The sequence below is a fragment of the Lepisosteus oculatus genome, chromosome 8, assembly GCF_040954835.1.
Source record: "Lepisosteus oculatus isolate fLepOcu1 chromosome 8, fLepOcu1.hap2, whole genome shotgun sequence".
Lineage (NCBI taxonomy): Eukaryota > Metazoa > Chordata > Actinopteri > Semionotiformes > Lepisosteidae > Lepisosteus > Lepisosteus oculatus.
Window position 1 is genome coordinate 27,792,045 of NC_090703.1, and position 17,482 is coordinate 27,809,526.

Genomic DNA, 17,482 nt, shown 5'->3' on the forward strand with positions numbered 1-17,482 from the left:
GAATATTTAATGAAAGCATTATTGCTCTGTTGGGCAAAAGTGCACAACCTAGCTTTATCATAAATAGTTTAATTATGCAGAAATATTTTATGCATCAAAGCCTTTACTGAAGATATTACTAATAGTATTAATAATGAATGACCTTGGACAAGCATTACATTTTTCCACATTATTTGTAACGGTCAATTTAAATGAAAATGAAAAGACTTTTTTTCATCAACAAAATTTAACACCACAGCATTTCGTTGATCTAACTAACAAGGACGGGACATTAGCTAGCCAATAGGATAAAGGAATAAATTCCTTTTTTTATTTCTTTATCAAATTTATTTGAACATTTCCATCGATTGTACAAGCACTGAAAAACTGTCCAATCCCTAGTTCGTCGGACATTTTCTTTTAGTATAACGGACATAAAAGCTTGCTTTTAACAGAGCGTTTCATAATTTCTAAAAACGGAAATTATTAAATCTGCGACAATTCTCATTCAACCAGAGTGTAAAATATCACAAGGGTCCTCAGACTGTACAAAGACTGTATTAAAAGATACTTATATCAGATACATGAGAATCCAAGCTTTTTTATCTACGTTTTCTTATCTTCGCTAAGAAGTAGTCTTTAAAATTTATCACACAGTAAAAAGTCAAATTTCTGGGGCATCCGTATACCAGAGATTATGGTACTGCTTCAGAAGGGTGTCAGCCAGTCAGATTCCAGGACCAGAATGTTCTGTTTTATAATTGAGAATATGTAATCACGTATCTAAAGAAATTAATAATGATATTAATTTAAGGATCTAAATATCTAAATCTATGTATCTATATAGCTGGTAGTATTACTGTTTTTCACTTTCTTTGTAAACACATTTTGTTAACACCCGAATTGCAGGTGGATTCTGTTATTTGGTCTGTTATGGTCTGTAGCTCAAATCCTGCTTAACTAAAAATTAGACACAAGAAGAGATATTATTGGACAATGTTGTGAGGCTCTGGCAGAATTTCTCTGTAAACTGAAGAGTTATAGAGGAGACAGGTTGTGTATCGCTTCTTTTGACACTTGTAAAAAAAAATTCCAATGTTAATACGACATGGAAGATAATGTGGTGTATTGGTCGTTAGTGAAAATATTTTATCATTTAATCTCTTTACTGTGCACATTTTAATCTGCTTAGTATTGAATATTTATATGGAATTTTACCACAAAAGGGAAATGTTAGTAATTAAGCATAAAACGCAGAGGAGCATAACGAAGATCATAAAGGTCATAAACGATATTAATTTAAGAACATGAACATATTATGTAAACTGTATGTTGCTGTTATTGGTATTTTAAAGAAAAAATACACACCAATACTCAATTTCTCCTACAGTATATTCACATTTTTTATATTTGAAAATAACACGTTCGTACTGTACTGTATATACGGTACACAGCGGTACCACAGATTGAACTGTAGGGCGCAAATCCACCCGAACCCAAAAGCCCAACATATTAATGTGCATTCACCTGGCGCTGCGCGGTTTTAATCACTCTCTGCGGGAGTGCTGGCTGTGATGAATTAAACCAGTTTCACAGGTATTTTCGAAGTAGAAGGCGGCGAGTCTTCCAGCGAAAGACACCTCCCTCCCCTTCAAAACCCCTTTTTTTTGCTTACAGTACTAGTACTTAAATACAGTACAGTAAGTACAGTAAGTACTTACTGTACAGTACTTACCTACGGAAGTACTTCTCGTGTTAAGAAAGCTAGGTGTTAGCATAAACTATTAGTAAACAATAATATTTAGCACTGTAATAAATTGTGCTAATAAAATTTTTAAAAAGCCAACTTTAAAGGCGCTATATAAAATAAAGTTTATTATTATTATTAATATTGATGATATTCTTCCTCCCAGGACTTGTAAAATTGTTATTTTTATTGTTGTTATCCCGTAAAGCACTTTGAGAAGCATACTTTCCAGCATAGTGTATTTCATTGCACTTTGACAGATCATCTTATAATAACTTGTTGTTAGAATATCCCCCAAAAGGATATTCCCCCCAAGAGGATATAGAGGATATCCCGCAAGAGGTATCTAGGTAAAAGTGAAACAGGCATACGATTGCCCATTTTCCATGTAAATAGTTCCCTGGTTCCGCACCCCTTGGTGTCTCTCTCTCTGACGGAGAAGAAATAAAGCGCAGTTTTTAACTCCACAAGTCTGAGTCTCTGTGTTCATCCTCAACGAACCCAAATTCATTACATTGGTGTCAGAAGCGGGAGGATGGACAGTGAACGGCCGATGATGTCGGACTCAGAGAACTGCCGGTTCCCCCAACCCCGGGGACTGTGGAGGCCGTCAAGAAATGGGAGCGGGGTGGCCTAAAGGGGGGAAGGCCATCCTTGAGCGACGCTTCACCCGCTCCGGAGAGCCAGAAAGAGCGCTTCACCCCACCTGCTGTAGGAAGGGTTGGCCACAGCCAGGGCTTATTTCTTCCCTGCCTCACCGAGGGCAAACCCTGCCAGGCCCTCGTCAACACCAGATCGACCATCACCCTGCTGCGGCCTGGTGTCCTGCCGGGCACCGAGTCAGCCAGACTCCCAGGGCACTCACCGTGCACTTTGGGGCTGCGATGGTGAAACACCCCTTCTACCTTGCCCCAGTCCATGAGGACTGTATCCTGGAACGCCTGGAGTGCTATCTCCCGGTGGGCCTCCTCTGGGAGAGTAGGGTAACTGTGGTGGGCTAAGTAGGCCACGTCTGCGGTGACTGGACACAGTGGGTCTCCTACTAGGCAGCAGCATTGGGCCAACATTGCCCACAGCAGTCCTAGCGCCTCACTTCTCCTGCCAATACACCTCCGGAGGGCAGACGCCAACGCCGCATAGTTGTACCGCTGGTCCCCGGGTACATCCAGCAATGCCTGGCAGGCCTTCCCCTCCAGGACGGCGGCGAGGTGGCCCACCATCTCCACCGGAGACCAGCCGTTTGCCCAGTCCGCCATCTGGAACTGGGCCTCAAACATCTGCCATGGGATCTCCCCATTATAACAGCTCGGTCTCACTGGCGCAGGCTGGAGCAGAGGTGGCGGGCTGGACCCTGCTGGTCTGGCGTCTCCTTCCTACCACATGGCCTGAGGTGACCCGGGAAAGGGTCCCCCTTCCGCTGAGTAGGTCACCGTGGGGTAGCCCTGATAAGGGCTGTGGCCACTGGCGGTGCTGAGGGGTCATCCCGGCCCCTGGCAGCTGCTGCTCACCCCCAAAAGGTGCTTTAGGGGGTCACTCAGCTGCTGGGGGAACCGGCGCTTCTCTGAGTCTGACATCATCGGCTGTTCACTGTCCATCCTCCCGCTTCTGACACCAATGTAATGAATTTGGGTTCGTTGAGGATGAACACAGAGACTCAAACTTGTGGAGTTAAAAACTGTGCTTTATTTCTTCTCCGTCACCACCCGCCAGCAGCACTCCTGCACCCAGACGAGAGAGAGACACAAGACAAAACCGCCAAGGGCGCGGGCCCGAGAGAGACAGAGAAAGAGAGTCAGAGAAAGACACAAGACAAGCCCGCCAGCCCGAGAGAGAGTGAGAGAAACACCAAGGCGTGCGGAACCAGGGAACTATTTACATGGAAAACAGGCAATCTCCCCAGACTGTACGCCTGTTTCACTGTTACCTGGATACATCTTTGGGGGAATATCCTCTTGGGGGATATTCTAACAACAAGTGATTATAAGACGATCTGTCAAACTGCAATGAAATACAATATGCTGGACAGTATGCTTCTCAAAGTGCTTTACTCAATAACAACAATAACAACAACAATTTTACAAGTCCCGGGAGGAAGAATATCATCAATATTAATAATAATAAACTTAATTTTATATAGCGCCTTTAAAGGTGCCTTTTTAAAAAAAAACTTTTTTTTAAATGCATTTGCATTTGCACATAGAGCAGTGTTTACTTGAACATGGAGATAACATACTGAATAATTCCTGCACACAACCATTGCAGCGGAATTTGCATCATTTGGCAGGGCTATGATTCATACAAGTGTTGGCGGATTTGGAGACAAAATGTATTTACATTGGGTTGCTGTTAGTGGAACACTAATAAGCCCAAAGCTCTGCTTATTATTTTACAAGAGAATGCACCTGACAAGCTGGACAGGATGCTTCTCAAAGCGCTTTACAGGATAACAACAACAATAACAACAACAATTTACAAGTTCTGGGAGGAAAAATATGATCAATATTAATAATAATAATAATAATAAACTTTTTTTTATATAGCGCCTTTAAAGGTGGCTCCTCAAAGCGCTTTACAGGATAACAACCAATGAAACAACAGTGGCTGGGGGTTGAAAATACCTGTGAAACTGGTTTGTTTACAATGTACTGTAGACACAGAGTGTTACACCAACACATTAGAATGTTAAAGCGATTCCATTGAGGAGCCAGGCGCGATAATTGTTTTGTTCCTCGATATCTGATCTGCAAGGCCATTTGGCTGCAGCGAATGTGAATTTTGTCTGAAAAAATAGAAGTATTTTAATCAAGATTCCCTTATAAAATGTTTAACAAAACAAAAACTAAAAATAAGATACAATCTAAAGACATCCACAACATAAACATATCTTTAAACATTTACATATATTGTTAAATTATTACTTTAAATATATACTTTAGGTTACTGAAACAGCCAGTTAATAAAATCGTTGCAATTTTGTTCTTGTTTGGAGGTCAGAATATTCTGACAACAATTGATTTAAAGACAATCTGTCAAAGTGCAATGAAATACAATATTAAGGGGGTACCTTTAAAGGGGAGACGACGAAAATAAAGTTTATTATTAATTTGCTGGACAGAGAGGTGAACATTATTATGCAGAAGACAAAGGTAACAATTTACATTGCATTGCCAGATTGTGAATCAATAAAAATATTAAATTTAACAGGGGTTTGCGATTTAAATGGAAATGAGGGTGACGGGAACTCTTAATCTAAATAAAAATATAATAAATAAAACAGGTTTCGATAGTTAATAACCACTTTTTATGTGCGAAACATGGGTGATTTTTCTTCCTCCTGATCAGTTTAGAAAACTGTGTATGCTGTAAGGTTTTTACTTCCAAATTAAACTTTTAAAATATGCGTTTCGAATAGAAGCAGCATGTCCTCATGTCTCCCTACTATGTAGAACAGATCAACAAGTTTTTTTTTCTCTAATCAGAGAGGTGTCAGATGGTGTCAGCCAATCACCATCCTGAATCTCTGGTATAGGGGTAGCCAAGAATTCTGTCGCATTTTCATTTTAGGAAATTATGAAACGCTCAGTTAAAAGCAAGGGAGGTTGTCCGTTTTAGTGAACATAAAAAAAGAGTTTGCTGTGGCGTTATTGGAAACCCAATTTTAACACAAATCGCCGGCATTATATCCTAGAAGACACAGAAAGAAAATGCAGACGAACTACGGATTGGACAGTTTCCAAGTGCTTGTACAATCGATGGAAATGTTCAAATAAATGTGCAAAGAAATAAAAAAATCATTTATTCCTTTATCACATTGGCTAGCTAATGTGCTCTCTTTGCTAGTTACCTGTGGCTGTGTTTCTGCGTTGCGTAGCAACGAGTGACTATATTCTCAGGCGGAGGAATGTAAACAGCTTAATTTTCATGTTAAATATTTTTTTTTAATTAAAATTCAATCTATACCGCAATCGCATATTTGGGGACCGTTTCATTAAACTTTGATGCTTAAAATGTTTAGGGAGAAATGGAAGACTGGTGTGTATTTTTTCTTTAAACTACCAAGACCAGCCATATACAGTACAGTTTACATACAGTAATATGTTTATGTTCCTAAATTAAAATTGTTTATGACCTTCAGATGCGTTATGCTCCTCTTCTTTTTATGCTCAGCTACTAAAATTTCCTTTTAGTGGTAAAATTACATATAGATATTCAATATTAAGTGGATTAAAACGTGCACAGTAAAGAGATTAAATGATTAAATCTTTTCACTACCGACCAATGCACCACGAGTGCCCCTGTCGGTCACTTTGGCCAGCCAATCACTTACTATGGTAGACTGCAGTGGCTTGTTGGTAGCAGCCATTTTGAATGACTGCATCTGTATTAGTTTTATTAAATTAATAATTAAGAAGTAAGCTAATATATTTTAAAATTAGCAAATCTAGATAGTTAAAGCATTCTAATGCTTAGCACTATGTTGTGTTTCAGTCTTAGAAGTGTTTCAGTCCTTCCCAAATGACAAATAACATTGACTATCTGACAGTGGATCCTATGAACTGACGGATTGTTATTAAATGAAGTGCATTGTAATTTTCTAATAAGGTTAAATTCACATATTTTTGAACATATAAAAGAAACAAGTAAAGGTGTATTACATGCTGAAAAGAGAAGAAAAGAAACATGTTTCGGCTGTGGAGCTTTCTTCAGGTGTCAAGAACCTTTAAACCTGGAGAAGGCTCCACAGCCGAAACATTGTGTTTCATTTCTTCTTTCTTTCTTTTAAGACTCCTTTTTAACAAATAAAATAGTACATATTATGTACACTATATTAACATTTTTTATATTATTTTTATACACTCTAAATCACTATTGTTAAGGTCCTTGGTTAGAATTTTTTCTAATTGCTTCCTTTTCTTTTTCCAGGTGTTGCCAATTAATTAATTAAGTACATGAAGTGGGAGCATTTAAAAGGAGAAGACAAGACTGCAAACGGGGGGTCTGACAGATCGGATATTGGGAATGGAGAGATAGTTGAGCGATGTATAGTTTTTAGTTTTGGTATGGTTAGTGTAGATCGGTGTAGAATGTGGTAGACTTTTTTGGTATGGCCTTATTGTTCAGGCATGACCACCTTTTTTTCCCGGTTCTAGTCTATCTAGTTTTTTATTTATTTTTATTTTATAGTCAGTTAGCTTTGCTTTTTTTTTCTCTTTTTTGCCTTTTCCCTCCCAATTTGATTACAAACGTTGACTTGTGGTTCCCTGGATTTGTGATCGATAATAAAATTGATTTGTTTTTCCAGGGGAATCCGATCTCTCAGGTGTTATTTTTATGTTGTGGCTTTTGGTCAAACCCTAGACATATTTGTAAGGTCATAACAATATGTATTCAATGTTTAATGATAATAATTATCAAATAAAAACATAAATGAGCAAAAGTGGATACTGTGAAGAGTGGGACTTAAAATCATTTCAACTGGTTTAATTCAATTCAAATACTTTATTCATAAAAGCGGATAAAATATACAAAAATAAAAATTGACATTTTGTACTTGTCTTATATTTATCTTTTGATCCGAAATGCAAATTTCAGAAGTACACTGCAAAAAATAATGAATTTCACATCATTTTCCCAATACTGTTCATTTTCAAATGCACAGTATATTCTTTTCTAAAATAAATTGGAAATGATTGTTATCCTTGAATCTTTTTATATAATGTTTAGCAATGTTTAGAAGAACAGGCCTGTGGGAAAGGAACACTTATCTGTAGGTGTTTAAAGTGGAAATCAGATTTTTCCCAAAACAAGCATTTTAAATTTTTACAGATAAACAGGTCTTTTTTTTCTTTAAAATTCTATTCAATATGCATATGGACACACATATCTTCTACAGTGAAGAAGCCTGAAATGCATGTAGATATGATTGGATAACAGATGATGTCTCAATCCTGAAGAAAAGCAGATGGGTTTTTGGTATTAGCAGGAGAGATCATGCACAAATTATTTATCATGCATATGGGTCGAAGCATGAAATTATTATCATATGATGTTCCCCCAAGTAAAATGATGCTATGTATCTGCCAACCTTCTGAATCTAAACTAAGCTGTATCTAAGATACCTACTATGACACTTTCACACATCTAAGTCCCTATGAGCTTAGTTTAAGATTAATTAAAAGGTTAAGTTTATTTCTTAAAATTGTGTTGTGTTTTCATTGAAATGGGGGAGCTGTCCATGCAACAAGGTAATATTATTACTAGTCAAATATTTGTTAATTGTTTTTAATGTTATACAACTCTTTCTTTCCTTTTTATAGGATTTAGTAGTTATAAACCTTGCAGTTGTACATAACCTAAATACTATACATTATACACTATACACTCTACATATTGAGGTTACTGAGGTCCCTCCAAACATCACTATGTAAATTGTGTTACAAAGTCTACAAGATTTCTAAACACAATAGAAGGATTCTAAGAATGCAAATGTAAAATCATTGCAGAACAATAATTAATGTACATGGAAGACACTGTTTTTGAAACTGTGAGAACTGCAGAAATTAGTGAAAATAGAAGTACTAATACTTAATATGCTTAGCTTTGGGGCCATTAGAGATGGCAGTCAGGTATTATATTGCAGCAAATGTTTTTAGTTATACTTTCAGCTGTCCTATACTGTATGTCACTCTTTATGCCATTCTTTGTCACTATTGGTCATTCTTAATTAGAATGATTGCTGTAATAATAAGCCACTTAACTGTCCTGTTTTATTTCTCTACCAAAATGTACTATGTTTATATGATATTAAAAATAGATTCATAAGAAAACTGAAATACACTCATAACCGGGTATAAGAACGTTCAGTTTATGAATTTTCGTTAATCTGAACATGAAGAATTTGTACCTTGTAATTCAATATAAGCACGACATTTCACTAATCTGAATTTAGAAGTCTGAAAGTGACCAACTTTGGGCGAGAACCTTCTGTGAACATTTGAATTCAGCACCACCGAATAGCTGTTTGTTTCTGTGCGGGTGACAGACAGCGGATGTAAGGGCAGAAAGGTGGCACTGTCACTAAGGATCTGCACATGTAGTTGGAAAGTTGCCGGCTCAAATCCTGTAGTCAGCAGAGGAATCCTATTCTGTTGGGCCCCTGAGCAAGGCCTTTAACCCCTGTTGTTCTAGGGGTGCTGACCCTGTGCTTTATCTTCAAGCTTCTCTCTACCAGCCTGTTTGTCTCATGGAGAGCATCAAAACGCAGTATCAAGCTGTGTATCACGACATTTGACGTCATACCGGAAAGTATCCGGAATCACCTTGTAAAACTGCCAGGAGGAGGCAATAAAGCTTAACCTCTCATGTACAACATTTGAGCTTTCAAATTTAAACTGTGTATTACAGCACGTTAATCATCATTCATTAAAAAGTTGGTATATTTTATGAAAGCAAGATTGCTCAGTTGGACAAAAGTACACAACCTTCCTTTATCATAAATATTTTAATTATGCAGAAATATTTTATGCATCAAAGCCTTTACCGAAGATATTACTAATAGTATTAATAATGAATGACCTTGGACAAGCTGTAAACTCAAAGTATTATGCTGGTCCACATTCTTTGTAAACTTCTTTTTAAATGAAAATACTTTATTTGTTAATTGACAAAAAGTAACACCACAGTTATGTTCCTAAATTTCGTTGATCTAACAAACTAACAAGGACAGGACATTAGCTAGCCAATATGATAAAGGAATAAATGACTTTTTTGTTTATTTCTTTAGCACATTTATTTGAACATTTCCATCGATTTTACAAGCACTGAAAAACTGTCCAATTCGTCAGGCAGTTTCTTTTACTATAACAGACATAAAAACTCCCTTGCTTTTAACAGAGCGTTTCATAATTTCTAAGAATGAAAATGATTTAAACTATATGACATTATCAGTCAACGAGAGCTCAAAATATCACAAGGATCTCAAGTGTGCAGATAAAGATATGTGTATCAGATACATGAGAATCCAAGTTCTTTTATCTACGCTTTCTTATCTACACACAAGTGGTCTTTAAAATTTCTTTATCACACAGTAAAAAGTCAAAATTTTCGGGTGTACATATACGAGAGAATATGGCATGGCTTCAGAAGGGTGTCAGCCAATCAGATTTCAGGACCGGAATTATCTGTTTTATAATAGGGAATATAATATGGAATCACGTATCTAAAGAAATTAATAATAATATTAATTTAAGGATCTAAATATCTAAATCTATGTATTTATATAGCTGGTAGTATTACTGTATTCCACTTTCTTTGTAAACACATTTTGTTAACACCTGAACCTGAATTTTTTGTTATGGTCTGTAGCTCAAATCCTGCTTAACTAAAAATTAGATGCAAGAAGAGTATTATTGGACAATGTTGTGAGGCTCTGGCAGAATTTCTCTGTAAACTGAAGAGTTATAGAGGAGACACGTTGTGTATTGCCTCTTTTTACACTTGTAAAAAAACATTCCAATGTTAATGTGACACAGAAGATATTATTAATAATGTTGTGCTTTTGGGCTTGTGGTGTAGTGGTCGTTGCTGAAAAGATTTAATTATTTAATCTCTTTACTGTGCACATTTTAATCCGCTTAGTATTGAATATTTATATGGAATTTTACCACTAAAGGGCAATTTTAGTAGCTGAGCATAAAAAGAAGAGGAGCATAATGCATCTGAAGGTCATAAATATTAATTTAGGAACATAAACATATTATGTAAACTGTATGTTGCTGGTATTGGTATTTTAAAGAAAAAATACACACCAATTTTCCATTTCTCCCTAAACATTTTAAGCATCAAAGTCTTACATGGGGTTATTTCAAAATGTTTTTACGTGTTCCTTCTGACCATATTACTGTATGTGTGTTGCTGTTTCAGTGCTTCTCATATGTCTTGCCTTGGTTGTGTGACATCTTAAGTGACTGATTTATAGTATAAGTGTGAGGTCAGGTGTTCAAATCCAGCAAGTGCTATGAGTTTTCTTTTAACAAACAAACATTTCTTTGAAAAACTAAAATAGCAAATATTATGGACACTACAGTATATTGACATTTTTTATATTTCTAAATATCACAACATGTTCGTAGTGTATGTACACAGCGGTACCGCAGGTTGTACTGTAGGGTGCAAATCGAAGTGAGCCCCAAAGCCTTACATTAATGTTATGCATTCACCTGGCACTGCGCGGTTTTCATCACTCTCTGCGGGAGTGCTGGCTGTGCCGAACTAAACCAGTTTCACAGGTATTTTCAACATAGAAGAGGGCGAGTCTTCCAGCGAAAGACACCTCCCCCCATGGACACAAGTTTTCTTAGAAAAACAGATTCATAGTGCGAAGTTGTGTCAGTCTTCTGTGTAAAAATATTTGGTTTGATCACCATTGGTGCTATTTTTAGTAAGCTTCTGAGTAAAGTATAGGAATCTTCCTGATGTCAGCAGTAGTGTGTATATAAAATTTAAAAAAACTTGCTGCTTACTCAAAGATTCTAAGATGATCACGAGGAAGTGTATTGCATGTCTAATGGTCTTACAAAAACTACAGTATGCTTAAGAGTTTTTAAACTGTTTTTTATTTTTCGGCACAGACAACTTTGCCTGCTAGAGCGCCACAATTCACATTCAACCACATCACAGATCACAGATCAGTCCCAGTGTATGAGATATTGCTGTTTGATCTTTGATCTGAGATTTAATAGAGAGCTTATCTCTATTATATATATAAATATATTATATAAATTTAAATAGTGAGAAAGCTATGCTTAAAGTGAATTAAGGAACTTAGAATGCAAAGATAATGATTTACATTGCGTTGTCAGATTGTGAACCAATAAAGGCATTTAATTAAAAATGGGGAAAATGGGGTTAGACCATTAGACATGCAATACACTTCCTCGTGATCATCTAAGAATTGTTGAGTAAGCTGCAAGTTTTTTTTATACATAGCATTCAGAAATTCATTCTATCTCATTTGTAATGAATTTGCTGGAACAGAAAACTACTGGGACAATGCTATAATTTAACTACAGGTAAACGGGTTATACTTAAGCAGGGACTACACAGAAACCTTGTGTAATTTATTTAATTGGAAACTTTTGCTAATCCAAATGGACTAAAGAGATTAAATCAAATATCACGTTATATTTTTGGCCAGCAGGGCAAAAAGACTTGACATTATTTATAAAACCAAATCACAACCTTTGATGTGCCTAATCTAGAAAAACATTGAAGGAAGCCATTTACACATTTGACACTTATTAGAATATTGTTTGTCAGATGCCTTAAATTAGAGAAGGTGAGTTAAGTTAGTGAATGTATTTGTTTCTAAAAGTTAACTCCTGAATACAACTAACAACTTACTGTTGGTCTTGAGCCTGGCAGGCTCACTGTTTCGGCTGCCAGCTTGGTTTATAGCCTTGACAAAAAAAACATAACGTGTGCCACTCTGCAGCCCATGCACTGTGTAGTGGTTCTGTTTGATGTTGGGGACAATCATCCAGCTGTCAACAGAGTTGTATAAACCTGTAAAAAGCAAAGAAAAAAATTAGTGGGGATGAACTGTCAATTCACATTAAAAATTGTCCACCATTTTGGCAAAAGAAGATTATAACAGGTGAACACAGTACTGACTCATAGGTTGACAATTATAACTGTCCATAGACTTGTGAATGATAAAAAACTCACATTTCATCACTGTGAATAAAAAAATACATCTCTGCAAATGTGGACCAAAATAATGAAGATATTTTTTTTAGAATGTAGCTGTTATTTAACAATGTAGCAATGTAGTTTGAATATGATTTGTGGTGCGGCATACAGATCCAGCCATTCAGAATGCACACCAGATAATGCAGCACACTGTGCCATGCACCCCTCAAGTAACAGCAGCACTCTGTCCTTTTTAAAAATATATAATTTTGTTAGACTGCACTCCTGTGTAAAATGGCAGGTGGAGCATTTGGGCTGTCACCAGAAAATGCCAGGTTTCAAATCCTGATCAATGAAACGTTCATAGACTGTAATGTAGCGCATAGTGCTCAAGTGGCAGTTTAGCTCACTGGTTTACATGGCTTCCTGCTACACAAAAACTAACTTGTTCAATTCCTAGACAGACCATTTCTTATTATTTTTACATAGCTGGATATATGTAAAAATTATTATGATAACTTGTTGTGAACAAGATATGCCTCTTTCAGGTTTACATCCACATTGAGAAAATGTATATTTTGTCTCAATCCAAATTTCAGCAACGGATAATCTGAAACAATTTAACTTTAAATTTGGATTATAAAAATGTATTTCACACATATTGTACTGTAGGGTCTTTAAAACCATACAGTACTGTAGCGGCGAGGCTTATTAATAAGACAGAATTAAGTGTTGCTTTCCCAAATGAGGCCTCATCTCTCTCTTCATCTCTGTGGTGCAGCCACAGAGAAGCTATTCATGCAGGCTGATTTAAAGATGTTTTCTTTTGATAACGGACAGCTCCCAAAGGGGGATGCACTTAGCTAAGCCTGGCTATCATGATCAATGGTCATCCATTGGCACCTATCTGTCTAGGGAGTGCCAGATGGACATCTGGACTGCATTCCTAGGTGTCAGGAGTAAGTGACTCATATCTCACCTTGATCAACTAATCAGGGACTGGTAGGGCCGAGTAACCCATGTGGGACTGATGCCCATGGAACTTTCAGCCAATGAACGAGCTGAAGCTCCTCCAGGTAAAAACAGGCAACACAGAGGTCCAGAGAGAATTCTGTGGACTTTTCTAAAGGGAATTCAAAGGAGAATTCCAGGGCAGGACGGCCCAGGAGCAGAAGGCTCCCAAGGGCAGGACATTCTCGCAGCATGCCTCCTGACCATCCTGAGACTCAGCCCGGACAACCACGGAACGGGCAGTGTGTCCGAGTGCCAGAACTTTCCTTTGTTCACAGTGAACAGGTCAGAACTGTGGACAGCTGAATCACTATTCAGAACTAGCTCTTCATCAGGAACGAACCGGTCCTCTTCCTGACTTGCTGGGACCCACAGTCATCTTTTCTCCTGTGCGCAAACTTTGCTAGTTAAAGCCAACACTAACTAGCCGGTCAGTGAGCATCAGCAGCGCACCGTCGCAAGCAGCACAGCACAGCCTGGCACCGAGCCAGAGAGCGTGGATTGGACAGCAACAGCCTGAACCTGTTTCTTTGTGCCCGCAGGAGATCTGAATCCCCAGAGATTGGATGAGTATTCAACTTCACTGCATTACTGCTCATGAATTCAATTGTTATCCCAACCAGTTGATATCAATTTAATTCCTATGAGTTATGTACTTGTTTTGAGTATCTAATGTAGACGTTATAACCAAGTTCATTTACGAAACGGTCTAAATGAATGATATACTGAACGTATGTCCTCTTGATATATGTAACTCTTCGTAACTGACTGAATATATACCTTTTGTATTCTGATAACCCTCTCGATAAGATCTGTTAGGTTTATATGCATATTCTATGTATTAATAAATGTATCCTCCTGTATTAGTGCTTGTGTTTGTGCGTTGTTTGAGTTATATTGCATGGTTGGATTCTAAAGCCATCAAAAGAATCAATTTTGTGATTTACTGCTACAATGAATAATTGTCCCAGTAAATGCCCAAACCCTACAGAACTGGTGCCTTCAGAGAGCACACTACATTTTATTGGCGTCCCTGGGTCGGCTGTGGCAAGACTGAAATGAGTTAACCAAGCGGAATAATTCATATAAAATGCTGCTGGTTTCATACACGACAATACGGTGTGCTGAAAGCCGAAAGGAAAAAAAGTTCTCCTTGCTCTTTAAGCAGTGCTTGATTGTTTTGCGATCTTTTGTGATCTACCAGGTTGATTGCATACTTGATCTTGAGGTTTTCTGTGGTAAAACTGTGATTTTGTACTTAAAAGTAATACTCTTTAAGTTTAACGATGGTTGCTAAAAGGTCTGAATTCGAGTCGCTATTAAGCACTCTCTCTAGCAGCGACAAGTCTGACCACAATCTCCGTCATATCTCCGTCAGCGGAGAAACTAGGAGAATAAATCTCCATTCTCTGAGAGAGCTAGCGAAGGACATAGAGAGATTTGACCCCGCAGTGTGAGAGAATAATATCGAGAGTTATATTCAGGACCTCGGGTATATGCTGCAGTACCTGCCAAATGCCACAGAACAGGAGAAAGTGTTTCTGGTCAGGAAAACTACCAGCAGAGCTGTACATGAGTGGATGGCTAGGCAGATGAAAGAAGTCTGTAATGATTTTGATCAGCTTTGTCAAGCACTTATCCAAGAATACAGTGCGTTTATTGACCCCACTGCCGCGATAGCCGCCGCCCTTAACATTAAGCACGAGAGAGCAGAGTCCCCTCGCGAACATTACGAGAGACTTAGACGAACAGAGCACACTACAGTACCATACTCTATTTACTGTGTATACCATATATTTATATACCGATTATATCATTATGCAGTTTATGATTGCAAAATACAAATAATGTACAGTATTGCATAGTCCAAAGACATATTGGGAAGTTAATTGTTTCTGGGAAAATGGCTCTGGAGTGAGTGTGTGAATCTGGAAACATTATTATTAGAGATGGTTTTGTGATTAAGGGGGGATTTTTCTTTAAGTTGAAGAGTTATAGAGGAGTTCATCTTGTGACCCCGCATACTTCATTTTAATGAACAGCAGGATTCATTAAAGCTTAATTCCTGAAATTCTGAAAAGAAAAGAGACACAACTTTGAACACGGAATTAAACTTATCTTGTTCCTTTGTAGGCTACAAAGAGCAACACACCTCCATACACCCGGTTTCAAATCCTGGTCACTGCAGAAGGACAATCTTTTTTCAATTAAGAATTTAAGTTGTATACTTTTTAAACTTTTAATAATTTCAAACTGTGTATAATAGCATGTTTATCATTAAACATTAAAAGGTTGGTATATTTTATAAAAGCAAGATTGCTCAGTTGGACAAAAGTACACAACCCTCCACCTTCATCATAAATAAGTTAATTTCATTAATATTTTACGCATCAAAGTCTTTAACTTGGTAACTTAGTGGGTTCTGGTTTCAATGTGCTTGTTCTAACATTATTAAGCTTATATTGTGTACTTCATAAAAAGTTTAAATGTTTTATCCTTTTCTAAGAATACATAGTAAGAACGCCACTTGCTGTTATTGTAAAAAGATACATGTTGTAGTGATTTCACATCACTTGATAGTTATATGAAAATGGAATCATGCAACTAAGCAGCTAAAATATCACAAGTAGACATTTCAGCATTTTGACATCCGTTTGTTTTTGTTTCTTATATAGTGAATACATAAAAATAATCCACTATTATAGTTTGTTGTTGGTTCTGGCGTGAATTTGTGTATCTGGATAAATTAATTGATGGTATTGTGATGGTATTCATCACAAGCTTCTTTGTTAAACAAGAGTTGAAGGGAAGAAGGGTTATTTTTACAATTGGCACTCTGAGATTCTGACTTGATTTAATGCCCTCATTTAGCTGAAATGGATAAATAAATAATGCAGTAAAGGAACAAGTAATAGGTTTATTCTGTGCTGAAAATAAAAGAGAGAAAACACAACATTTCGGCTGTGAACAAGCTATTACTTTTTTTTGCATTTTTTTGCTAGGCATTGCTGATGAAGCTACTCACCTGAAGTAGGTACAGATGCAGCCATTCAAAATGCACGGAACAAACACGTACCGCACGCAACTACCCCCAAGCCACCGCAGTGCACCGCAGTAACTGATTGGCTGGCCAAAATGAACAACTCAGGCACTCGTGGTGCATTGGTCGGTAGTGAAAAGATTGAATCATTTTAATCCACTTAGTATTGAATATTTATATAAAATTTTACCACTAAAGGGAAATTTTAGTAACTGAGCATAAAAAGAAGAGGAGCATAACGCATCTGAAGGTCATACACGAGATTAATTTAGGAACATAAACATATTACTGTATGTAAACTGTACTGTGTATGGCTGGTAGTTTAAAGAAAAAATACACACCAATCTTTCATTTCTCCCTAAACATTTTAAGCATGAAAGTTTTATGAAACAGTACCCAAATATGTGATTGCTGTATAGAATTCATTTTAATTTAAAAAAAAAAATATTTAACATGAAAATTAAGCTGTTTACATCTTCCGCCTGAGAATATAGTCACCCGTTGCTACCCCATGCAGAAACACAGCCACTAACTAGCAAAGAGAGGACATTAGCTAGCCAATATGATAAAGAAATAAATGATTATTTTGTTTATTTCTTTTGCACATTTATTTGAACATTTCCATCGATTGTACAAGCACTTGGAAACTGTCCAATCCCTAGTTCATCAGGCATTATCTTTTACGCTGTGGGCATTCTCCCGGTCTGGCACCTGTCTGTGTCTTCTAGGATATAATGTCAGCGATTTTTTGTTAAATTTGGGTTTCCAATAACGCCGCAGCAAACTCTTGTTTTTATGTCCACTATAACAGACAATCTTCCTTGCTTTTAACCAAGCGTTTCATAATTTCCTAAAATGAAAATGATTTACTTTATTTCCCTCACGGGATCAATTAAGTATCTATCATCTATCTATCTATACCATAGGACAGAATTCTGGTGTCTCCCTATACCAGAGATTACGGTAGGGCTTCAGAATGGTGATTGGCTGACACCATCTGACACCCCTCTGATTGG

At 37.1% G+C, this 17,482-nt stretch overlaps 1 protein-coding gene across 4 annotated transcripts in view; it reads right to left on the reverse strand.

The window, feature by feature from the left end:
* The window catches only part of mid2 (midline 2), a 508,198-nt gene that overhangs the window by 11,719 nt on the left and 478,997 nt on the right, over positions 1 to 17,482 (reverse strand). For all 4 annotated transcript variants that reach the window (XM_069193421.1, XM_015351122.2, XM_015351120.2 and 1 more), the window contains one exon: positions 12,128 to 12,289. In XM_069193421.1, the coding sequence (XP_069049522.1) occupies positions 12,128 to 12,289 (162 nt within the window). The remainder of the gene's footprint in view (positions 1 to 12,127; positions 12,290 to 17,482) is intronic.